Consider the following 25,160-nt stretch of genomic DNA (forward strand, 5'->3'; position numbering starts at 1 on the left):
GAAAATGGATGAAATCATCTGGAAACAGAGAATGGCAGGAAGAATGAATGCAAAGTGCCACTCTTAGGCTGCAGCAATCAATGGCAATAACCAAAAAGGGAATGATGAGGAGAAGATCAATAAAAAGGACCTGGGCATTGTGGTGGTTGGCAAGGAAAATGTGCTGTGCTGCTGTGGCAAAGGAGGCTGCAGGAGATGTGAAATGATCCTGCTGCACTGCTCGGTGCTGTCGGGACCTTGGCTGGAGCTGGGGGCCGGGTTTGGAGCAGGGCACGGGGCTGTGAGCGAGCTCCTGCGCAGGGGGAGCAGCCAGAGAGAGCAGAAGCACCCGACAGATTGAAATAATAAGGTCTGTTTATTCTGAAGCAGAATAAAGTGCCAAATGCCAGAAAGATGAGTGGGAATAAGCAGACCATGATGGATGGGGCTGAAGAAGTGATTTATTTTGTAACAAGAAAGAGGCAGGTTCAGCATTAGAAGAAAACCTCTCCATTAGCAGTGGTGAAGCACTGAAACAGGTTTTCTGGGAAAGCCCTAAGTGTCTTACTGGTAGCTTTTAAGAAGCTCTGTCACTCACACCTGTCAGGAATTGCACAGGTGAAGTTGGTGCTGCCGTGTTCTTGGCTGCACACAGTGTACAGCAGCTGTCTGTGGGCATGTGTAATAATGTCACCGTGACAAAAAGAGACTTTGAGAAGTGGAGGAGCTGAACTTTTTAGCAAAGACTCAATATAATTGCATGTTTTCAACACCACTGCCCTATAGGAGCCAAATATCTAGTGACCCCTGCCAACATCTGCTCTGTTATAAACACGATATCCTTTTTTTGGATAATTGCATCAAAAGTCTGATCTTCAGCTTTACTAAGCCCAGCAGTTCTGCATCCACAAAGTTTTGCATTGCCTTTCGAATGGAATTTTGAGTAACAACAACCTAAGAATATTTTTAAACTGTTTGTTTTTCGGGGTTTTTTTGAAGCTTCATATTTCAAGTTTCCAAAACACGGATATCAGACACATCAAAATGAGCAGGAGAGCTGCTTATTTTTTGTTCATATTTTCTTTTAATACTGGGAAGGATTTACATTTTAGTTATTCAGTTCCTAAATCATGCAGATTCACTTAGGTAATGAAAACTTTCTCCTGTGCTTGGTGCATCAGGTGCTTTGTTTCGTCTGGCCCTTCCTTCCACAGCTGGGCTGAGATGCTTTCCATCCTCAGCTCCCTGTTTCCCAGCTTCCAGCCTCTTACAGTTAAGGTGCAGGTCTGTATAACGAAAATCAAAGGAGTTGTAATGAAATGTCTGAAGGAGAGATGGGGGACCTACTTTTTATTCATTAGCTTAACGCCTGTGCAAAATCTATTAAAATTGCTTTCAATACATAAGACTTGTTGTTGTTTGTTCTTTCTCTGCCTTAGAAGAATCCAACAGCATTATAGATGTGCCACATTTTTTAGGCCCAAAAGTGTGGAACAGCTTTTAATGGGAAAGAAAATGTTTTTTGAAAACTAGAAAACTCAGCAGTGAAATAAATTGAGCCTCAAAAAGTGATTGAAATCTCCAAGTGAGTATACAAAAGGTATCCAAAGACTTGTGAAGTCTGACAGAATCTCTTTAGTTTGAGGTGTCTTTCATTTTGCATCAGGGCTTACATTTTTAAAAAACAGCAGCAGGCAGTGCTGTCAGGTGAAGCGGGTTTGAAAGCAGCCTGCCTGCTCATGAAAGCCTGAAATTGTGCACAACTCTGGGTAATGCGTCCTCAGCAGATAACTGAAATAATACATTTCCTAAATTGGCTGCATTAAGCAATTACTGATACCGTAGTGGAAACCATGTAATTTTGTTCCTTCCTTGTAGCCCCAGCGCCGTGTCACGTTCCACCTGCCAGATGGCTCCCAGGAAAGCTGCAGTGACAGTGGGCTCGGAGACCACGAGCCCACGAGCGGGGCCAGCACGTCCCACCCGCTGCCCCTGGGCTTCCCCCAGGACGAGTTCTACGAGCAGGCGTCCCCCAACAGCCGCACGGAGGGCGACGGCAACTCGGACCCCGAGTCCAGTAAGTGCAGAACTCCGCTCATCTCACTTATTAAATCATTGCAGGAGCAAAAGTGGGGCTTTTTGTTTCTCCAGGTAATTATTAAATGTGAACGTCGATTTTAATGTGGCCAAAGAAGCTTTCTGTTTCTAAAAATGGGAGGTCTGGCCATTGGAGATAAAACACTTGGAGCTGTTAAGGGTTTATGGATGACCTGGTGTTTTTATGGACCTGCTGTGCTATGCACGGAGGAGCTTTCTGATGAGGTTAATGCTGTTGCCCTAATGGTCATAAATACCGTGCTGAGGGAATGCACATTTTTTAACATTTCCCTTTCCAACACTACTGCACGCTGTAGTTCAACAGGGAACTCGTGGGTGATGGGCAGCTCTGTGAAAAGACTGCAGTCTCCAGAAATAAGGGTTTCTTGATTTGTCTTTTGAAAGCAGCGATGTAACAATAATCTCAAAAGAGTTTGTCATCTTCTGCCATTGCCACTGCCTCCTTGTGATGTCAAAAACAGGGAGGAAAAATCAACAGGAGCTGTGGGCACTGGCACTACTCTCTCTGCTGTTCTGTGATGTGATAGCCAGTTGGAGACTCCACTGAACTTTAGTCAACTGTTAATTGTCCAGAGGCTCCTTATCTGGATTAAATTGAACTGTGCCATTGATAAAGAGACACCTGAATGTCTTTAAGCCTCTAAGGCCTTGTTAGTGGCTTAATAAGTGATTTGAAAATACATCTGTTCTGGGCAAAACTTGGCCCAAAAGGTGGATTTCAGCTGCTTTAGTGTATCAGGAGGAATGAATTAGTTAGTGCTATGCACTTGGAATAGCTGTAGAAGGTAGTTACACTCTGCAGTGGCAAATGCAGCATCCAGCAGAGAGCTTTCACTCTGACTCTGTGCTGGCTCTGCCACATTCAGCCTGGCTCTTGGCAGACCTGAGGATCCTAAGCTTCAGACCTTATAAAATTTGTAAACTGATCTGTTTCCTGAAATAACACCAGAATATTGTGTTTTCCAAGTTGATAGGCAGCTGACAAGAACCATCACAGGTTTTTGATCTTGTGTTGGAAACAATCATCTTTTTTTTTGTTTGTGTTTATGTATTTGAGGCTCTAATACATCCTTAATAATATTCTAGGCAGTCAAACTGGATTCTTCACAGAGTTAAGCTCTAAAGGGCTACAAATACACCCCTAAAGAAGGAAAATATCGAATTATATAGTATTTGCTGCTTTTGCTATTCATACTCAGGGTCTGAACTTGCTCGTTCTTGTTGCTTGTAACTGATATTTATACTTTACTGAAGTGAGAATGATGTACATGAAATCAGTATCCAGGGCCTTTCCTGCAGACAGCGTGGGACAGGACCTGGTGTATAGGAGTTCTCAGAACAGGCATGTGGATCCTGTCTTGCCATTTTTAAAGAGGCTCAGGTTTGGGATTTTTCAATGCCTTTTTTGCCCAGGTTTTGTAATTTCAGAAGAAATGACTTCTAGAATGTGGCTCTAACAGTAACACAGCTCTGACATCTGAATGTCATTGACACACATCCTGTGTGGAGGCTGAGCAGGCATTAGATGTCTTTCCAAGTGTGAAGTTGAAGAAAGTTTAATCACCTGTCTAATTACCTGACAGTTCAGTTTTAAACTTGAAGTCACAGTTTAATTAGAGTTTATTTTATGTGAAGATTTTTCTTCCCTTCCAACTTGTATCTTATTGAAATAGTTTGATTGATATAGCACGATGGTTACAGCATGGAAAGCTTCTTTGTGGCCCTTTTTAGTGTTTTATGCTTATATTAATGGCAGCACCTAGTGGCAGGACCAGAAAAGCAGACTTAAATAGATGATGTTTTGTGCTCTCCTATATCTAAGTGCAGAAGGGAGAGACCCACAGCATATTTGTGTTCAGTGTGCTGCTGCAAAGTGACTTGATGCAGATGACAGCAACCAAATATCTGTGTGCTGATCTGTGCAAGGGTGCAGCCTGAGGTTCATGTGGTTCACTTGTGCACGCAGGACACATTCAGCCAACTCTGAAACAGTGAAAATAGCTTTGAATTGAGAGTTTCCTCTACAATCTTCTGCTGAATTTTTGATTGTTGGTTTTTGTTAAATCTAATTTTGAATGGCTTGATGCATTCAAAGTATTTCTTGTCTTCCTTCATGGACTAAAATGTTGTTAATGTGAAAAGAGACAGGAAAATACAGGCAGGTAGTCTGAGTTCATACAGCAGAGCAAGCATGGCCTTCATTCCCTCCCAAGATCTTTCGTATTTGACCTGTCTTAATCTGAAACACTGTGTCTGGAATGTTAAGCCTAATTTGTCACCTGATGGGGATTCAGTTCAACTTTGCCTGCCAAGGAGAGAGATTTGGGGTGAAACGATGTCAGCAGTGTCTAGAACCAGCCAAGCACACCATGAAAGCTGATGGTGGCTGTGACACCACACGTGGACATGTTCAAAAGGGTTTCTCCCTCTTGCGTCTCCTGACTACAATCCTTTGGTGTTATTTGTTTCTGTAATACTGGAAATTTTTGCAATTTGGAAGCTTTCCATTTACTAGCAATAGCAAAGCATTTATTGCAAAACACTGAAAAAAATGAGCATAACAAAATAAAATTAAAAAAAACAAACAAACACAAAAAAAATAAAAACCAACCTGAGAAGTATTGGTGAGAGGAAGCTTTACAAGCTCACATCCAATACAGGACTGAAGCAAGGAGGGAAAAAAAAAATAAGTGTAAGGTTATAGTGGTTAGAAAACTGTGAGAAATTTATATGTAAACCTTTAAAATTAATTGACTGTGCTAATTAAAATTAGAAATAGGCTATTTAAAATGATTTGTGTTCTCTTACTTTAGTTACCTCCTTAGGAAAACATCAAGTGGAGTGTGGTAGATGCATCATAAGGAAGAGATGCCAATAAACTGTCACAATAAATAAATAGTAATATAAAAATGCATGTAGGTTTGTAGAGAACCTTATCCTTAAGTGACAGCACTCGTGTATGTGATATTTGTATATTTTCTGCTCATAAATTGCTCAAATAAGGCTGTTCCAATAATTTCCTATGCTAAGGGTTTTAACCAATCCATCTTCCCCACCTCCCCCCCTTTTTTTTACCCTCTGTGTTACGTTTAAATGCAAAACACACTACAAACATAGACAAAGACCAACAAATTCTCTATGTCTGGACTTCCCTGGCAAATTCTCTCTGAGTGGTGCCCTCTCGGTGGCTGTAAGCAGTGATGTTGATCAAAGGGGTTGAGAGGTACATGCAAACCTCAGTTATGTTGGGTTATTTAATACATGTGTAACATATTAATGGCAAATTTTCATGCTTCATCTGTTTTTATAGCCTTATCAAATCTGTTTCCTTTCCTCTAGAGAATAAAATGATTTTACTTACTTTTGTTCAGAGAAGGTAGAATATGCCTAGTTCAGCCAAGAAATTGGGCAGAGCAAGAGGGATGATTGCACCTTGGGGACAGGGTGCGTGGATGGGAAGCCAGAAAACCTGAAAGTAATCTGCAATTAAATAATAGCAATCATTTTGTAGAAAGAAAATGGAAGTATAAACAAAGCTAGCTGAAAATTAAAGTTAATGAGGCAAATCACACTGAGATTTCAGGGTTTCAAATAGGAGGAAACTGGTGTATTAAGGAGAGGGGGTCTCCATGAAGAATATTTAGCATGAATTAGTGACTAATAAGCCAAGAAAGTTGCATTGAAAATCAGCAAGTGTAGCACTAAGGGTGGCCAAAAGGGGAATCAGTAAACACCTTAAGTTTGTGGCCATGTCAAGCTGGTGTTGCCAGAGGTGTTTGGCTGCCTGGTTTTGTCTCCCAATCAGACCTTTACACAGTTGAAGAACTGTTTGGGTGAACTGGGTAGAAGAATTCCTGTGGGTTCAACCCCTCAGGAGGGGGAAAGGTAATTTTTAAATACATGGATTCCCCAGTTCCATTTGTTCCATGAGGCTCAACTTGTGGACAGTAAATGAGTAGCTGGGGCAAAGCTTTGCTGGCTGTAAGTGATCATCAGACTGCAGCAAATCAGTCTTAGGAAGAATTAAGACTGCAATCTGTGGTATTTAACCACATAAGAGGGAGGTTTGCAGCAAGGAAGACATCTGTTCCTGATTAAAGACAGCATATATTCTTCCCCAAAATTAAAAGAACACTTTCACCTTGACTTAATTTTTGATAAGGGTGATGTTGATGAGCACAAAGGCAGGCTGATGAAGAATGATGATAATGGCACTAAAAGTCAGAGCAGGTCCAATGCATTCATGTGGAGGAGAGGAGTTAATCTTCCTCCCAGGATATCAAAACTGATAGTGTTTTCCTTATCTTCTGTAATTCTGAGACACAGGGGTGTCAAGCAAAAATAAAGCTCTGGTCAAGCTTCACTACTGGAAAGCATTTTCAACAAAGAAACTGAGATATATACAAACATAATGCAATAAATGGTATCGTGGGTTTCCCCAGAGCAGTACGAGATTAGCTCCATTATCTCACTTGCATGATATGTATTTTTAACATTGAGGAATGCATGTATAGTTAATCTATATATATATTTAAGGGCTAATAACATAATGTTATTATGACATTAGGGTGGAGCATTAGTAATTACAAATTAAAAGACATAGCATAATACAAGAATGGAAAAATCTCCATAATTACCTTCATTAATGAGTTTGGCATTAAAAAGCAGGAACATGTCAATGAAGTATTCTACTAGCTCAAAGCTAAGCACCACTGACAATGGAGGAGGAGGTGTGCATGACACAAGGATTGCATTTGGTAAGGATTTGAAGCAATAGCAGTGGGATGAAATCTAATAGTTGAGAGTCGTTCTCATAGGAACTGGTGTATGTAACTAGTGTATAAATCACCAGCTGAAAATGACATAAAGAAAAAAACCAACTGAGTGTTACAAAGATAAACTATAAATCACAAATACCTAATGTGACTGTGGAAAAAATCCTGGGTTACTCCTAGTACAGGGATAAAAGAAGAAATGAAAAAACCTCAAGGGGTTGCTGACACCATAACAGGCCTGTTATGAATAGTGTTGGCTTCCCACACTAAGGAAAGGTGAATTAGAATGGGAAACAAGCATAAAGAGATATTATTAATAACAGGGGAATGGATGCCTATATGCAGAGAAAGGAATTAATATTGGCTCGTTTAAACTGCAAGGTAAAGGCTGGCTGGGGACTGGGGCTGCTCTCACACAACAGCAGAGAGTGGAAGCCGAAATGAAGCACTGGGCTGGCTCACAGGGAAATGAGCTGGTGCTGCCTTTAAACCAGCCAAGGCTGGAAATTTGGGGGCTGCAGACGAGAGCAGTGAGGAAGTACAGAAGCAGGGCATGGGAATGCAACCTGGCTTTAGAAAGGAGCTGGATACATTTATGAGAGGCCAAATAAATTGCTGTCCATAAGAGCAGCAAATCCAGTGTGTCACACAAGAGGTGACCCTTCCACGCTGGGAATCTGAAATCCAGGGGTGAATGTGTTTGCTGAGTCCCAGTTCTGCTCTGGGCTCAGCTCCAGCTCCAGCTGGACACGGGGTCCTGGTGCCTCACCCGTCCGGGAGCGTGGCCGTGCCACCGCCGGCCGCTGGCGTGACAGGAGCTGGCCCCCGCTGGCCCCCGCTGGCCCCAGCCCCGTCAGCAGCTCAGTGACAGCCTGGGGGGCCCTGTAACTCTCCCTGGTGCGTGGTGGAGAAGAAAGGGTCAGCATAGAGCTGCAGACAGGGAGCTCATTCTCCCTGGGAAAAATGCCTGCATTTTCTGCCATGCTGACTTGTCTGATAATCAGAAACTCTGCAGTTGCTGAAATATACTCTTTAAACATCATCAATAAGATGCTCTGGCAGCTGGACTTCAGACCTCATGCTGGGACACAAGAAAAAATAAATCTACAAAGTCTTAAGTTTCTTGTTCCTTGTCCAAAAACTGGGCTGCCAACAGATAGAATTTTTTTTAATGATGCTTTTGTTTTTTCTTCCCATCTCCTGTGCTTTTTATTTCCACAGAAAGGTTGAAACCTAACAGTAATATTTTCATTCAGTTGTTGCTGAGTTATAAACACACTACAGCACTTAGGCCTATTTTGAATAAAAAAGAAGCTGTCATTAGTTAAAGATAACAAATCTCAGGCTAGAATACATCCCAGTCTACCACATCTGCCCATTGGGCCCTTTGCCTTCTGCTGTTTTGGGCTTTTCTAACCCCACGGCTGAACGCTAATAATTAAGTCGGAAAGTGCTGAGGTAATTAATCTTTCTGAGGCAATAGAGTTTGATTGATCTTCTACCTTTAATCAAATTAGCTCATACGTAGGTGGGGGAGTGTAATGGCTGAGCACGGCTCTGTAGCACTTTGTGAAGTGCCAACCTCTGCGATGACCTCCTGCCAGTGCACCCATGAATCACGGTCTGGGAGCCTCCACAGCAATCATTAAGTGGCTGTGTGATTTATAAGATGGGGGAATTGGCAGAGATCAGAACCAGGATGTGCTCAACACTCCCATTTTAAGGTGTGTCTCTCTCGGGGGTGCAGTTTCTGCCTGTGTGGCACACGTTGAATGTCACAGGGCTGAGAGCTGTGTGGATTTTCCAGATGTTTTAGCTCTCTGTGTCTGAAATGACTTAGTTATAAGCACATAGAGCAAAACAAGCCAACAGAAACTCCTATAAAACAAAATATTACAGCCTTCTGGAGTTGTTCCTGACTGGAGAGTGGGTAAAAGGGCAGACTGGAGAGGTCAGTTTGTAATGATACAGATGAGTGGCTTTCGCAAGCAGATTTTCACTTGTACCTGAGAGGATAGAGATTGCCTATTCAGAAATAATTCCGTGACTTGGAAATTTGATCCCTGGGTGCCTGACTTAAGAGTTGTTACAGCAGCTGACACAAAGAGGGGAAAAATGGACAGAGCAAATTAAATTAAAAAATGCAAAAGCAAAAGATTGTCCCACCTGTCCTCTCTCAGCTGAACGCAGCACTATAAACACAGACTCTGAGTTTTAGCATTTTGTACTTTCTGTGTATAAGGAGCACTCTCTATAAATTCTTTTTTAAGTAAATTTTAGATATTTTATTGCTGATATCAGAATATAAAGTCTCGATCTACATTTTCTACTCTTTGAAGAAAAGTAAGATAAAAGCAAGTTTTCTGAGATGCACCATGTTCTTTCATGCAAAATCAATGGGGATTGATGAGGAAAATCAATGGGGAAAATACACTGGATTTTCTAGACTACATACTGGGATGAAGTAACTCAGGCAACACTAACATGTTTGTGACTACCACTTAATGTAATTCCTGACTGAGGTTTATAATAGAAGTTACTCTGTCTAAAGTAATTCTTTCTCTATTAGAAAGAATAGCTCCACCTTACAGCTGAGAAATCAGTCACTTCTTGTGAAATAATAAGGAAGGCTTTAAAACATTTGTTTTGGTGGGGTTTTTTTTTAATAATAAATGAGATCTGACATCTATAAACAGTGATTTAGTGGCAGATGTTCTGTGATATATATTTATGTTATCACTTAAGCTGACATGGTAATGGATAATCCTATTTGTTCTGTTTATGAAAGTTTGAAAATATGTTGCTATAGTGAGCAGGCTGGTGGGGCAGAGGTGAACAGAGAACAAATTTCTTCCCTCTAGTTTTTCAAACTCCTTTCAGCTCTGGCTGGCTGTCATATTTGCAGTAAGTAGAGGCCCTGGAGTCTGGCTGGGTGAATGGAATCTAATTTGGAGCACTCTGTCCAGCAGTGTGTTAGGGTTTGATGCCTACGACAGCTCCAGGAGTCACAAAGGGCACGGATTAAAGCGGGAAGTTTATCTGGAGCACACGCAGGCTGAAGCCACTGGTTCCCTCCTGCTGAGAGCTTTGAAGACGAGTGTATCCTGCATATCTGAGATCTAGGTGTGGGTGAGGTAGAAGTTTATCAGGGGAAGCAGGGCTCTGAGGCAGAAGCAATCCCTTACCTTGTCAGCGGGTTTGGGGGTGCCTCGTGGCAGCGGGGCACACGCGTCCGGTGGCAGCAGGAGTCTGGGGTGCCAAAGTGCCCCCGCTCCAGCACGGCTCCCATCAGACAGGAGTGTTGGCCCTCTCTTAGAATGAGCCTTTCTTTGCTTCTAATTTTCATTTGGGCACCCACACAGAAAGGACAAGTCCATATGAAGTTTGTGTTTGTTGCAAAGCAATTAATTTCATGTCCTTCTCTCTCTCTGCTTTGTCTCAAACTTTCTCTTCCTTCTAAGAATAGAAAAACACAGATGATGCAATTCATCTTTTTTCACTAAATCAAGCTAATCAGTGGCTGCAAGAGGAGCTTTTAGCAATATGAAATATTAAGATGTTTGTTAGTGTTGAGTTCCTGTTTTAAAAATGGAATATAGGGGGGAAAAAATGGTCTCTTTTATATAATTTAAGCCATGTGAAAAATGTCATAATTATAATTTGATTTGAAGCATTTTAATTTATTACTTGATTTCCACTGTGATTAATGAAAAAATATATCAGGAAATATATTTAGAGACTGTCTTTAGCTACCAGTCTGTCTTAGAAATTAAATGGAAAAATTGTATTTATTGAACAAAGCAGATTCCCAACTGACAGTGCATTTCAAATCACAGCATTTGCTGACTCAAATCCGATCAACTCAATAAATCCAGTGATTGTTGTTCTTGTTTGTGTGGAAATGTGGTCATCCTTTAATCTGATGTTTTCCTTCTAACTGGACTTTTGGTAGGGAAATAGGATTGATTCCGTCTTGTAGAATGCATTAGGAACAAGTAGAATTGTTCCAAAAGCTCATCTGTATCCATATGTTCCTGAGTAGGGGAGATATTTTTGCCTTTACTCTTCCAATATCTTTTATCCTTCTGGAAAAGCAGTGTATTGTTAATAAACTGCTGTTTCTGTCTCTTTTTGAGGTTGTCTGATTGGCATGGTGATCTTTTTATTTTCTGGTTACTGTTGAAACCTCAACGTTGCTGTATCTCAGTAAGGAAAAGCCCCAAAGCCCTTGTGCAGGCTCCTCACCAGGGGAACACGGGGTTGGGGTCCCTGTGCATGCTGCCGACCCAGCCACTGTAACTCCAGCTTTTCTTGAAACATACTGGTCACTGATGGGATGTACTCGTTCTGAAAAATAAAATATATTTGTCTGGGTTGAGCTGAAGAGACCTGGGCAAAATATTTATGATTATACTTTTGGATCTGTATTACACCAGAGGTTGAGATTCTCACCTTTGTGTTTAATACCCATAAATAATGTTGCTGCTTTGGAGTTAGTGGCAGGATTTTGCAGGGACTCTGCTTTATTCGTAGTGCTGTGTGATTCAGTAGTGTTCTTATTAACTCAAGTGACATTCTAATTGTTGTTAAATGTTTTCAGAGTTTACTCTGCATGTTGCTGAAGTCAGCAGTTCCAGCAGCTCCAGTCTCATTTCAAAATTCTCAGCCTGGCCTCATCCTGTCTCGGCTGTTTGTACATATCCATTCCCATGTTTCAGTTGGAATTAGATGGTAAAATCCCTGGATTACAGAGAGAAACTTTGCTCTGTGTTTGTGGGGCCCTGAGCACAATGTGGCTGGTACACTGATTTTCTGCTCCCAGTGCAGTTGCAGTAAAAATCATCACAAATACTTGTAGAGTAGAAGTGGAGCAGATCTGTACAAAAAACATTTGCTGTGCTAGCAATGCTTCTAAGTGCAAATCAGGTCTTGTTTTCATGTTGCCTGTAAAAACCAGTTAGCTCAGGGTTTTTTGATTGCCCGAGTTCAATTCCGCTGCTGATGCTGGTGAGAATGGGGTGTGCAGACAGGAGCTGCGTGTGGCTGAGGGCAGGTTCTGGCATTGCTGTGGTGGGCCAGCATCACTCTGGGGTAATTCAGAGTCACCTGGCTGCCAGATCAGTGGGGCCACGGAGGTTCCTGTGATTGGAAGCTCATTTAATCATCCTGTATAAAGTGCCTGGCAAATATTTCCCTGCTCTGTGCGTGCCAGTGATGCCGAGTTGAGGACTGTGTTTTGCAAATGCTTTTGTGTTCCTCAGGTTTGTGTCACTTCAGCCATGGTGAACAACACTGGTGCATCTCGAATAGCTTGGCTGAGATGGGATAACAGAGTGAGAGAGTGAGATGGAGCAGGACTTTACAGCACCTTCACCTTTTCCTGTTCCGTGCTTTGGAATCTCACTGCCTTCTGCCATACAGCTCTGTTGTGATTCTTGTCCTTGCAGTGCTGAAAGCTCTGCTTGGTGCATCAAATTGAAGTTCTCCCTTTATAATAACAGTAGGAATAATAAAATAATAGCAGGAAGCAACAATTGATCCATCTAAAATGCTATTTCCAGGAAAAGGGCATGGCTGTATGGTCTGCTGGACTTCAGTTCCTCTCATTCAAAATAACCCTGGCTCTGTGAAGTACCAGGAAGAACAATCATGCTATTTCAATAGTTGTTCTTTTATCTGGTTGTCTTGACTGATGTTCCAAGCCTAGTGTCCCAGAAGATGTGTCCTCTATAGGGTGAGACATTATAAAGTCTGCCCCTCACCTAATACTTTAAAAGCAAGCAAGCCTTTCTCTGCCAGGAAAGGCTTTATTCATGTCACATACTAATCATACACCAAAGCACTATTTAGAAATAGAAAGACAACCTTTGCCTCTCCTCCTTAGTAGTAGTACATATAAAGAAAAACAGTGGCAATAAAAGGAAATAGGAGTGGTGAAAGAAAGCACTTTGAAAACTATAAAGGCAAAAATTATTTTTATCTCATTAGAACTGGCATTAAAGCTTTTCTTTATACACATTCTCATATTTTTTACTGAGGGTCAAATATCAGCGATTACAGATTCTACTGGGGTGGACCTCTCATCCATCTGTCTCTAAAATTAGGTCCTCATTTCTCTTTTTTGTGAAGATCACAGGAATCTTTCTCCATCAGCCCCCTTATTGCTCTGACCTACTCCAATACTGGAAAGTATTCACAGAATTGTGAAAAAAGGGTCCATCTGTAAATGAAGCAGGTCCTTTATCTTGTGTTGGTCTGTCCTGTGAATGGAATAGCATTTGTTACGTCTGTATGTAGGGTCACATGAGAATTAGGAGTTTGGATTATTCCAGTATGATTTACATGTTTTAAAGAATACTAACGGTTAAATAATCTGCTTGGATATTGAACTAGCTGGTTTTCCATTAAAGGATTCATAATTAAAAGGTTTTGACTTCTGGAAAAAGGGTGAGGTACTTCCTTCTACATTTCATTTTATATTTTTCTTTCACATCTGCTAAGCTACAGAAAGATTTTAAAAGTGCACTACTGTGAATTACTCTGGAGTTAGACAAGGAGAATTCTTCTTTGTTTGCTTTCCTCCCCCTGAAATCTTCTGATTTTTGATACAGCAGGGTTATTTCTGTGGAAGGAGTTTGTGCCTGGATCACTGGATGACTTCTGGCTCTTAATTTGTGTCAGAATGCAGCAGATTGCCAAATCCACGTCCCAGCTTCAGAAACATTGTTGTCTCTGTCATCCTGCAGCTGGCACAACAGAAGAAAGCAGCGAGGGAAGAGCCATGAGTTCGTAGGGCTGATCATAGCAGGGCTTTAGCACCAACACTTAACTGCTCGATAAACCTAATGAGCCCACTTGGTTTAGCTGGAGCTGCTGTGTCTCTAACAAGAGCCTGCCTCACTGTGTCTTAATGCAGTGGGAGGTTTTGTGTCTTTGAGCTGAGGCAAGGGCCATGGAGGGAGGCCTTTGAGGAGCATTTCCGTGGAGTGTTTGTCTCCAGCAGAGCCCGTGCTGTGCCAGGTGCTCTGCAATCAGAGCTGCTCCCTCACAGCCCTCGAAAGCAGAGGTTTCACAGTGAAGGATTGAAATCGCCAAGGAGGGCACTGTCCACATCGTGATGATCCAATGCAATGACAGAAAAATTTAAGATTGACAATGCAGCCACACAGTCCAAGAGAGGTAAGGTATTTCAGAGCATGGAAAAGAGGAAAACGGCCTGAGCTTGTTCTGGCGCCTGTGTTAGGAATGAATCATGATAAGGATTACAAAACTTAAGATACAGTAATTTAGCCACTAAAGATGTCTTAACAAAAAGCTCCCTCATAATTCTTTCTTTATGATTTCTATAATACTGACTTTTACGATTTGTTTTCCCTTTGAAACACAGTCACAAAGAAACATGGTTCTGCTTTGTACATTCATCTCTAACCTCTGCTACCAACTTTGCATCTCCAATCTAAAGAGTTCAAGAGAAATTATAATACAAGGAAGCAGATGTTTTCTCTTTTGTATAACACCTATTCTTGCTGAATAGGGATAAAAGATGGTGAATGTGGGGGGACATTAATATTTCTTGTTAAAACATGCTTCACAGGCTGAAGAAACTCATATACATAATGATAGTCAAATGTCGGCGAGTAAAAATAGGGGTTTGTTAGAAAACAGCTGTGCTGCACAACTCTTTGACAGAAATAGAGGAATGCTTTATCCAGTAAAATTCACAGAATTTATTTAGAAGAAACTGTAGCTGTTAATTTTCATCAAGACAGAAGGTTAACGAGTCTGAAATGGAGGGGCTGGTTCAGCCTCGTTTCATGACCATGGAAAAAGAAATTTTTAACTCTGACAGAGCTCTCACTTTGCTCACAGCAGATTTCTCTGTGGCACCAGGCTGTAGTTTCAGTGCATTTTTTAATGCACCATCATTCTCGTGCTCCCTGAGAATCTTTTGGGGACAGCTGACACACGGCAGCGCCGCTGTCTAACGCTCTTGCTACCACCTGTTTTTAGCTGTTTTCCCCAAGGTTATGTTGCAGCCACTGCCCCGTTTCCCAGTGGAAGTGCTGGGGTGAGAGCCTGTGCCCTGGGCAGCACAGACAGTGCCTGTGATTGTCACTGCTGTGGGGACACAGGTGCTCCCTGCATTGCTCACCTGCAAGGGCACTGCCTCAGCAGCTCTCCAGGAGATTTGGTAAGGACAGACTCCATGTCAGGAAAGATCCTGGCCTTTTAGGCAAAGGATCAGCAGCTGTGTTACAGATTGTCCACCCTGTGAGTTTAGGAGCCAGCCCTGGACAGCTGCCCCCTCTGGGAGGCAGGAGATTTTATTAACTGCAACACTGATGAGGCTCTGGAATATATAGAACAGAACTGTGTTGCATTTATGCTTTAAAAATTGATCACCCTTTAAACTGTAACTGCATCCTACTATTTACAGTGGCTGGGAGAAGCTGGCTCTGACGTCCTGCACTGAGCAGTGTCTGACCTGTAATGCAGAGTTTGCAAATAAGCACATGAGCAGAGTAGCCAGGGGGGGCACAGAAAGATTTTTCTGGTGCAGAAGCTGGAAGTGAGACTGGCACAGCCGGGCAGCTGCATTTCTAATTCACAGTCACTCTATCCTCGACCCCCCAGGAAATGCTCTCTAATCCATAAGCACTTTGCATGCTGAGGTGAGATGTTAAATACCAAGAATTGTTTCTGAATAATAAGATTATGACACAAACCAACAAGAACAGGGATCTCAAGGTTAAAGATAGCACTTCTCGTTCAATTTGAGCTGGTAGAAAGGAAGAAAGAGATTAGAGAAAAAGGGAAGAAAACCAAAAAAAAAAAAAAAACCCTGCCAAACTGAAACTGTAACTACATCAAGATACTCAAGAAATATCATTAAAAGGTTTTTAAAATCTGATGTCAGTATGTATATATATATATTTATATATATAATCAAAATACATTTGTTTTCCATTGTTAAAATATTGCTGTTGAGACGAGATCTTTCCCAGATATTTGCTCCAAATGTACCTGATTCAAATCATCACGCTCTTTGTGGCATGTAAACTTCTTGCTATAAGAGGGACATACTTTAAGGCAGATGGCAACTTTTTTTTCCCTCAGCAGTAGAAGATGGTTCCAGTAAAAATATACTATCTTTACTCAGATGTCCATGGTAACAAATAGAGAAAAATAAACCAGCTTTTTCTCCCAACAGAAATCCCTTTGAACACAAATGTGTTTTGTTTTTTGGTTTTTTGGGTTTTTTTTTACTCAAGTATTGGTGGTATTTCTGGAACATATTTGAATGTTAAGTGTTTTCTCTGAGCTTCTGTTAAAATTCTGCTCTGAAACAGAAAACTGTAAAATCGGTAAGATAAACCCCAGTGTTTAGTTCTATTCCAAAAATGTTCATTTTCCAGAAGAGAAGTTCAGCTGAAAAGTACCACTTTCATGGTTTGTAGGAATAAGACATCTTTCTCTGGAATCCTTGATGGATCTTGCCTTTTTCCTCCCATTGTGTCAGTAATTTGTGGAATTTCTGCTCATGCCAGGAGAAGTTGTAAAATGTATTTGTAAATTACTGTTTGAGAATCTTGAACTAGAAGACCTGGTTTGTTTGATGTGAAAATAATTCTAGTTTCATGTGTAAGATATATAAACTGCAACAGTAATGTTGCATTGATTGTACTGCTTTGTTTGGGGAAAATATACAAGCAACCCTGAGTGAACAAGGCAATTTTCAGGCTTGATTAAATAGAGCAGACAGAGGAAAGGCTGAGGAGGAAAAAAAGAGCTCTAAAACTATGGACAGAGCAGTTCACTCAGGCAGTACAGATTTTCTCCTAATTTTCCCTTCATGTGCTTCAGCTTGGTCACATATTCAGCAGCAGAATGATGGGGTTGTAATATTCTTTTCCCAAAACATACTGAACTCAGTGCTGCCTTTGAGCAGGGTCCTTGTTTGCCACCCAGGATCTTATCTAAAAATCTGTCTGCCACTGAATGGATCTCTGGTGTTAGTGGGATTTTGGTTACTCCTGCTCTGCCTCTTCACTGATGCATTTTTTTTATTAACTTTGGGGTCCATAGTGGCACTGGGGTAGAAGTTACACGTGACACAGACTCTCTGTCTCAGCAAAGGGGGGATCATTCCCCAAAAAGGTCTTTCACCAAATATGGTGGAACTGCGAAGTGGTTAATAGCAAGAACTATCAATCATTAATCAATCATTACAATTGTTGTTTGCAATTATAAATGCCAAGACATAAATTAGGAAACACTGGGCCTCAGTTTAACAGGCACAGCCCTGCCCAAATTTCACTATGAAGTGCCATAAATAAAGTGATAGAACTTCAGAAATGACATCCTCTATGAATAAATGCAAATAAATTGGGCATGAAGATGTTTGGGGTAGTGGAAGAGAGTACTTGGATTTTCAGCAGTGACAGAACTAGATGAAAGACCATTCTTAATGTACAACCACCCCTATAGCTTTAATGTACAACAGAAAAGAAGAAGTTTGTTTCAAATCTAAGTTTGAAAGAATCTTTTACATTGAGATTCTGCCAGTGGCTGAGTACTACAGAGACTGATTTTCCCCAGTCACAAGGGAAACAAACTACCTGTATGTAAATTCAGCACCTTTGATCAGGAAAAAAAAAAAAAGCTTTGAATTATATTATATTTTCATTTTAACACTGAAATTTGTATGTGCTTGGAAAGCTGAACAGCATGTCTGGCTTTAGCCTGTGCTCATTTGTAATGAGTAATTATCTAATGATGATGCTGTTCAGCATGCATGAGAGCTCCTGTAGCAAGATTGGGAATTTTAAGGAAATGCTGTAGATCAAATGATCATGTCTCATTTGTATTCTCTTAGTTGCCTAGTCACCATTGCATTTCATAAAGCAGCTACAGAAATGGACTGCAAATATGCATCATTTTTGTGTGAGATGAGAAAAGGCTCAGTGGTCCTTCGAGAGTGCAAACAATCCCTTTCCCACACCTTGCAGCATCAGCTGACGCTGTTCTGAGCAAATCACACATTGCATGAAATGAGTTTTCAATCCAGTCAGGAAGTGTCCCACTCCTGAGGTCTTTAGGGATAAATAAATGTGTAATTGAAGGCAGGATTAGCTGTGTGTGAGTACCTGGATGTGTGGTGTAATTTCTCTGCCTGGTGATCTCTCTGCTGTGCTGCTGGTGTGGGACCATGGGATGTGTGGGGTGTGTGTAGGAACTGTGACCTGAACAAAAGCCTCTATTTCCACTTGGGAATGGGAAGCTTGGTAATCCAGTTAAAACTTTTTTTTTTTTTTTCCTGTTTGCAGCTGTTAATTAAACAGATAGGAATCTGTTTAGCAAAATAAAAATGGTTTATAACATTAAAAGAAAAGAATTAGAAATGTGAGTATTCTGTTTTAAAGAGATTTAGGAGTTTTCCATTGACAGCAACAGTAATTTGGCTTCTATTCTAATGTCAGTATTTTCCACTGTGGAGGAGATCTGCTGGTATATGTGCACATCTCTGCATATTTATCTGCCTTCATAATGTGAACAAATTGCTTGTGCATCTCAACATATGTATCTGCAGATGCATACATCTCCTCTCCCACTGACTGATGGCTCAGTTTTGCTTAATTCAACACTTTCTCAAAGACACTGTCAGGGAGCTTTGCTGGGGAAAGCCAGATCTGCCCACGGAAGGCAGCCTTGGAATGGGCAACATCAGAGGGCAAAATGCTGTAAAGTCCAGCCTGGACACAGCCCTGCAAAGCTGAGCTCAGCTTTTAACCTGCAGCAGCCTCTGTGCATTCTTCAGTTAAATTCCCTACTCCAAGCACTTCCAGTGAATTCAGTGGGTCTATCCTGAATGAGCACAGTTAAGTAGGTGCCTAAGTGTTTTCAGGCTTTAGGCTTTACAAGCTTTCATAATTAGTGCTCCAGACAACATTAATTAAAGAGTACTTTAGAAAGAATATAGCTGTTTAAACCTCTCCAGTGGTTTGCATCTTATTCAGGGATCCCAATCAATGCAGCACATGGGTAATCCACTCAGAAAGCCAGGCATGATTATAGTTTAATATAATCTGTATATACATCTTTGAAATTGTATATAGCAAACATATCTCTATATGAAGTCACTTCAGTTCAAGGACAATTAAAGAAGACAGTAATAATGAAAGAAACATATGTTTTCATTTTTGTTATAATTTCTTCAAGAATTGTGATCTATGGTACTCAGATATGATGAAGAGGAGGGTTTTCCTGGGGCTAGCAATATTTCCTTTATTTCCTTGTTTAGCCTTGGGACAGTTAGGATTTGTATCTTACCCATCCTCCTGTTATTGTACAATCAGGGATGAATTAAAAGTAAGCACTGACTGAGAGTTTTTATATTAAAAAAAAAAAAAAAAGACATTGAAATGTTAAGCATGATGTTATATCTGATTTATTGTGCAAGGCTGGTTTGAATTCTTTTGTCCCACTGTACTTGGGATACGATGCAGTCATCTGTCTTCACAAAACCATCTGAGTGTCATGTGGCAAATCTTTTGATGCATGATTGAGGATTGTGTTTGGCAATATAGGATCCCCTGCAGCAGCTCAACTTAAGGCTTAAACACAGTTTTAATTCTTGGCATTACTTTTCTTTTATGCTCTTTTCCTCCCATATTGAGATAATTTCCAAACGCTGATGAAGAAAATTACTGCATCTTGTACTGATATAGTTGTAAAGGCACAATAAAATTTGACATCTTCCATTTAGTGTGTCCTGATCAGAAATAGTTCTATCACTCAGAACAAATTATTTTGAAGCCTAAAGCAGGAAGGATATAATAGTTAAGCACAAAATTACCTGATGGGTTTTTAATCACCCTGACAATTATAAAATAAAAGATCTCTGTCCATTATTGAGAGGAACAAAGACCAAGAGTAGAAAAAGAGGCAATGACAAAGTAAATGATTGAGAGGGTGGGAGCCTCCTGTACTATCTAAAACCTCTAGAGATGCTCAGCAGTGACTCAGACATTTCCTTGAGTACGCTGAGCTGCTTTTCATCTGGCTCTGTGTGTTAATTACTCCAACAGAAAGAAAATACTGAAAAGCACCTGGACAATTTGCTTGTCTGCTTGTTTTCCTGTCATGTTTCCCTGGAAAAAAAGTGGTGGACCCAGAATGCCTGCAGGGTTTGAGGTGTGGAAGCACATCCAAGGCACTGGCAAGGCTCCAGGCTGAGAGCAGGACTGCAGCAATTCTTTGGGGTAAGGGCTGGAGGTACCTAAACCCTCAGAAACTCCCACCTTCACAGTAATGACAGGGTTCCCTTCCAAAGGGGTCAAAGATAAAGAAACTGTAGGGTCTATAGATAGTATTTCTCTGTTTTCTTTGAATGATTTTTTTTTTCTCGCTGTATGTGCTTTCCAGTCCCTCTCAGCACTGCTCCCAAAAGTTCCACTTAGGGAAATTAGGTAATGATCAGACAATAATTATTTACCAGGTAAGTTCGATTCATCATCTTTTCCTCTGGCCTCGACTCTGTGCCAGTGACTGCTGATTATAAACACCATTAGTGAAACACAAATCAGCAGAGTGTACTCAAGTTTCTTTTTCCAAACCAGGGGCTATTTTTCAGCATTCAGGTTCCCCATAGGCTTTTAATCAAGGTTATGGGAAAGTCCATAAACTTTCTGCTGAATATTTAACAAGCTGAAGGTCGTAGCAGACATGAGGTCCCAAGGACAGGGAAATGAGATTGCAATCGGAAGAGCAGGGGAGACCTGGTGATAAGCAAAGCTTTGTCTACAGATAATATCTGCCAGAACAAACACCACAGTCACGTTGGCCAGCTTCTTTTGTGAGATTTCATTTTCCCAGTATAAACAGCCGTAAAAAGGGGGTAAACATGAATGGGTGTGGTTTGCAAGAGTGTTAGTCACTGAATTCCTTTGAAATGATGATTGAAATCCAGTCAGAAAAGAAGTTTGAAAAATGGAAAATGTTTCGGTGTAGTTACATACTTTTCTTTTTTACTGACCTGAAATCTTAATTCCCCAACATTTTTTTAATAAATACTCTAAACAGCCTCTATTATACTGAATTGTAATGCCTGTTTATATGTGTAGCCAACAATTTTTCTTTGCTAGATCTTTTTAATTGAAGAATTTTTAACAGTCTAGTTGTGACAATATTTTCTTGTGTACAAATGGAAAAGCAATCTTGCAGAAACTCTTACCCATGCCTATCCAGCAGCTGTAAAAATATAATTAAAACACTCTGCATAATGCATGAAGTGAATATTCAGAGAAGTTATCTGAAATGTCAGCCTGTAGGGGCTACACAGGGTGTCCACTGTGCTGTGGCTTTGCAGCAGCAGCAGTGCCCAGAGCTCTGTGGCCACAGCGGCTGCAGGAGCTCTGTGGTGGCACAGGATGCACTGAGTGTGTCTGAGATGGCAACAACCCACAGCCTCTGCTTTTTAGGGCATCCTCACAACTGCCCGACAAAGTTCTCTCCCCAGTAATTAGTGCACTTTAACCTGTGTTTTTTCCTGAAGATGATATGCTGCTAATCCCTTATTTGTAGCAAGAAGTCAATGAAATATCTAATGCTTGGTGTCATAGCCTGTTCTGAATAGTACAGACATAAATTCCTTTTGTAAAACCAAGTTGTCCTGTGACTTTTTATCTGATGAGGGTGGGGAGGCCCTGGCACAGGGTGCCCAGAGAAGCTGTGGCTGCCCCTGGATCCCTGGCAGTGCCCAAGGCCAGGTTGGACGGGGCTTGGAGCAGCCTGGGGTAGTGGGAGGTGTTCCTGATCATTACAGAGGAGGGGAAGTCAATGGTCTTTAAGGTGCCTTCAAACCCAAACCATTCTATAATTCTGTGATTTTCCCCCTTGCTTTGTGTAAGAACCATTAAAATATTTACCATCAAAAATCCTGCTGAACTCGGAGTTGGTGATGTAACTCAAAAGCTGAAAACATCCCATTTCTGTTGATAGAATAACACACTGTTTTGCAGTAGATCTGGTTAAAATAGGTAGAATAGACTCATAATATTGTCTCTGCCTTAATTATTATGAGAGAAGAAAGGCTGCAGAGAAGAAGCCATGCTACAAGTTTTCCTTTCTTTTATTATAGCAGATACTGTTAAGGACCACAAATGGTAGCAACTCCGTGACCATTCTAGGTCTGGGACGATTTCATTTATCAAATTGTTGATTTGGGGGTTAATTTCTTAGAACTGGATGAATTTTTCCAGTTATTCCTTTCATAATTTGTTCATTGTTGTTGAGAGGAAGGAGAGCCTGGAAAAGAACTGTAAGCAAGCTGCTATTTTTTATGATAAAACATTTGACAACTTTTCTGTTTCGAAGGTTCTGGTTTTTACAGCACATTCATAACCTCCATCATTCAGTGAGCAGATTCTTTAGTTCTTGTCAAGCACTTCCAACAAGGAAGGCTAAAGGTGACACAAGAATTTTTCATTGGAAACGGGAATCCCTTTTCTGTCCGAATGCATGAGGACTGCCCACCCAGAGTGGCTGGCTCTCTGTCCCAGTGCAGTGCCAATCCTGGCATCCCTGTCCACATTCTGTAATGATGAAAAATTTGTGCACCTCAGGAGCAGAGGTTTTTGCATGACTCCTTTCCGAACAGGGAAGAAAACACCTGGCTGGATATTCTCCCTTGCCAGACCTAAACCCCCAAGTCTCACCTCATTTTGTGGGATGAAGATAAATTTTCCTGTGTGGGGCTGACAGGGCAGGATCCATCACCCCTTGGTTTTGATCATGCTGTCAAGCCACCTCTGCTGCCATATAAATAATTTCATCTGGAAAGAACCTCACTCTTGCTGCTGTATTTAAAAATACAAGAGAAAAATTTGAATTGCGGCATTTTTAATTCTGCCCATAAAAAAACAATCAAGCACTGCAACAATGAAACTTGTCTGATAAAAGGATTGAAAACCTGAAGCAGAAGTTGTTTAATAATAAATGGAATCTCAGTACTACACTTGTAAGACACTTGTGTTTCACTTGAGACTGTGCTGCTCTCAAGATAGAAGAGCTGAAAAGAAGTATATTGTAAACATCCATTATATATAGTTCATGCATATATCTTTTTCCTTTGCCACTCTGATCATGCAGAGTTACGCTTTCAGCATAAGACAAACAAGTTCTGATGCAAGCAACTGATGAAAAGATTAGATTGTGTTGAAGATAAATCTTTTAACCCCACTACATTTCATTTGTCCAGTGAACTTGCACAGAATGGAAATATCACAAAGTAGCAAGTGTAAAGCCACAAAAACCAAGTTTGCTTTGCTGGTTTAAATAGAGAATTTTGTTAAAAATGTAACAACTCTCCAATATTAATACCGGGAACAAAATTAAGATTAAAATATAAGGTTGCAATTTAAGTTTTGGTGGTTTTTTTTCAATTTTTTCTCTATTCATAAACTCAGTTGCTCTTTTACCAGCTCAGTGTGGGATATTTCAGTGTGGACCTATTGAGTTTAGTTTTTCCCTCTAACAAATCTTAATACTCTTGTTATCCTTGATGAAGTACCCTTGGTGAAATATGCTTGTCAGCCAGAGAATAGCAGACATATTACAGATAAGAAACCCAAAGCATTTGCATCTCTTCTAACTGACCTCTATTCAACTTACTAAAGTACAATAGTTTCTCAAAATGTTTCTCAACTTTCAACTTAATGGATTAAACTTAAATCTGTTTCTCTATACACACTTAAGCTTATGTATTTCTATTTTAAGGAGCACATGGAGGTTGAGTTGTCCTGAAAAAGCAGTATTTTGCAGAGCTGCATTATACAGCAAGACTTTTAAGATGTTTCATAGTACATATATTTTAAGAGCACTTAGCAGCAGTCAGACAGGTTCCAGGTGATGCACAAGAGCAGCTGTTTCCCTCAGCCTGGGGTCCCCAGAAGCACGGTGACAGTCTCAGCTCTCTGGTGCTTTTGGCAAACACGAGCTTGGAGTCGTCTGACTTTGAAAAGACCCAGCACAAATGTCCACGAAGAAAGATGATTTCCCAAGCCACCTTTTCTGCTTCTGTGAGATCCATGAAATTAGAAGGAGAGTGGAGAGTAAAGTTAGAGACCCTCAATGTGAAAAACTTCCACGGCACCTCTGCAGAATATTCTAAATTACGTGCTTATGAATAACACATCATCACTGCAGATGCCCCCTTTATTCATCTGGATTGTGCAGCCAGTGCAGCAGATCCCCTATGGATGTCTCAGACCTGCAGGTGAAAGGGATTTTTTTTTTCCTATTCTTTGTGCTTCTTTGCATTTTCATTTTTTATCTCTGAAAATATAAAAAGTTTTTACAAAACAAATTATTGGAGGTATTTTTGGCTGACAGTTTTGTTTTTCCTTAGAGATAGGAAATACCAGTAAGGCAAATGAGGGAAGGTATTAAAAAACAGAGATAAAACTATTTCAGTGTGAAGCTGGTTGAATCACTATTGATCTTGAGAGAATTGGAAATTTAACCCTGTGTCTGTACAAACTTCAAGATAGTTATTAGATGTGGAGAATAATCTATATAAAAGGAAATGTTAATGTCTGAATAGATATGAGATATATTGATAAAATATTTCCATCCCACATTCAAAATAGTAAAAGGAAATATATATTATCTGATAATTGTCTGGCCTGACAGAAAAACAGCAACATTGATGCTAACAAATGTTAAATGGTAAATGGGCCGCCCATGCTAAGTGAAGAACAGTATCTGCAAACCTGGCAGGACTGTGACAGGCCTTCCAGAGAGGTAAAAAGCAGCACTGAAAGAATGTGTGGTCTTGTCATATTAGAAATATTCATAAATCCTGCATAATTTGACAATGAAATAGTTTTCAGACAGATTAGGCAACGAAGTGCAAAATTATTTATTTTTTCCAGAAAATAAACTAGACTACAAAAATGAGCAGGATGACATCTTGTCAGCATCTCTGAGAACTTTATTTAGCCCACGTCCTTCACATCTGATCCATACCTGCAAATAAGGATATTCTGGGAGGATATAGGAAAGTTTTCCCCATTGTGTGAAATTCAGTGCTATTTTTACTTTATTATAAATTTAATATAAATTATTATAATGATTCAGCCACGTGTCTTCTGTAATACAGAGAGATGTGTTGGCTTTTATACTGGAAAATAGAGTGGGCACTTTCCTGCCTCCTCAGCCTCTGGGCAGGATGCACAGCCTGCCATGAGATATCCATCAATGTGAGTGATAACCTAAACCAAAATCTCT

The 25,160-nt window shown here is 40.5% G+C and overlaps 1 protein-coding gene across 4 annotated transcripts in view; it reads left to right on the forward strand.

Annotated features, from left to right (window-relative positions):
• Nucleotides 1-25,160, forward strand: part of PCDH11X (protocadherin 11 X-linked) — a 438,369-nt gene that overhangs the window by 314,401 nt on the left and 98,808 nt on the right. For 3 of the 4 annotated variants that reach the window (XM_042029283.1, XM_042029282.1, XM_042029284.1), the window contains one exon: nucleotides 1,858-2,056. The exons of the other annotated variant lie outside the window; for it this stretch is intronic. In XM_042029283.1, the coding sequence (XP_041885217.1) occupies nucleotides 1,858-2,056 (199 nt within the window). The remainder of the gene's footprint in view (nucleotides 1-1,857; nucleotides 2,057-25,160) is intronic. 4 annotated transcript variants of the gene reach the window in all.

This window comes from Corvus kubaryi, unplaced genomic scaffold, assembly GCF_017639235.1.
Source record: "Corvus kubaryi isolate FWS band 111438036 unplaced genomic scaffold, C.kubaryi_AGA036_p1.0 37322, whole genome shotgun sequence".
In the NCBI taxonomy this organism is placed as follows: domain Eukaryota; kingdom Metazoa; phylum Chordata; class Aves; order Passeriformes; family Corvidae; genus Corvus; species Corvus kubaryi.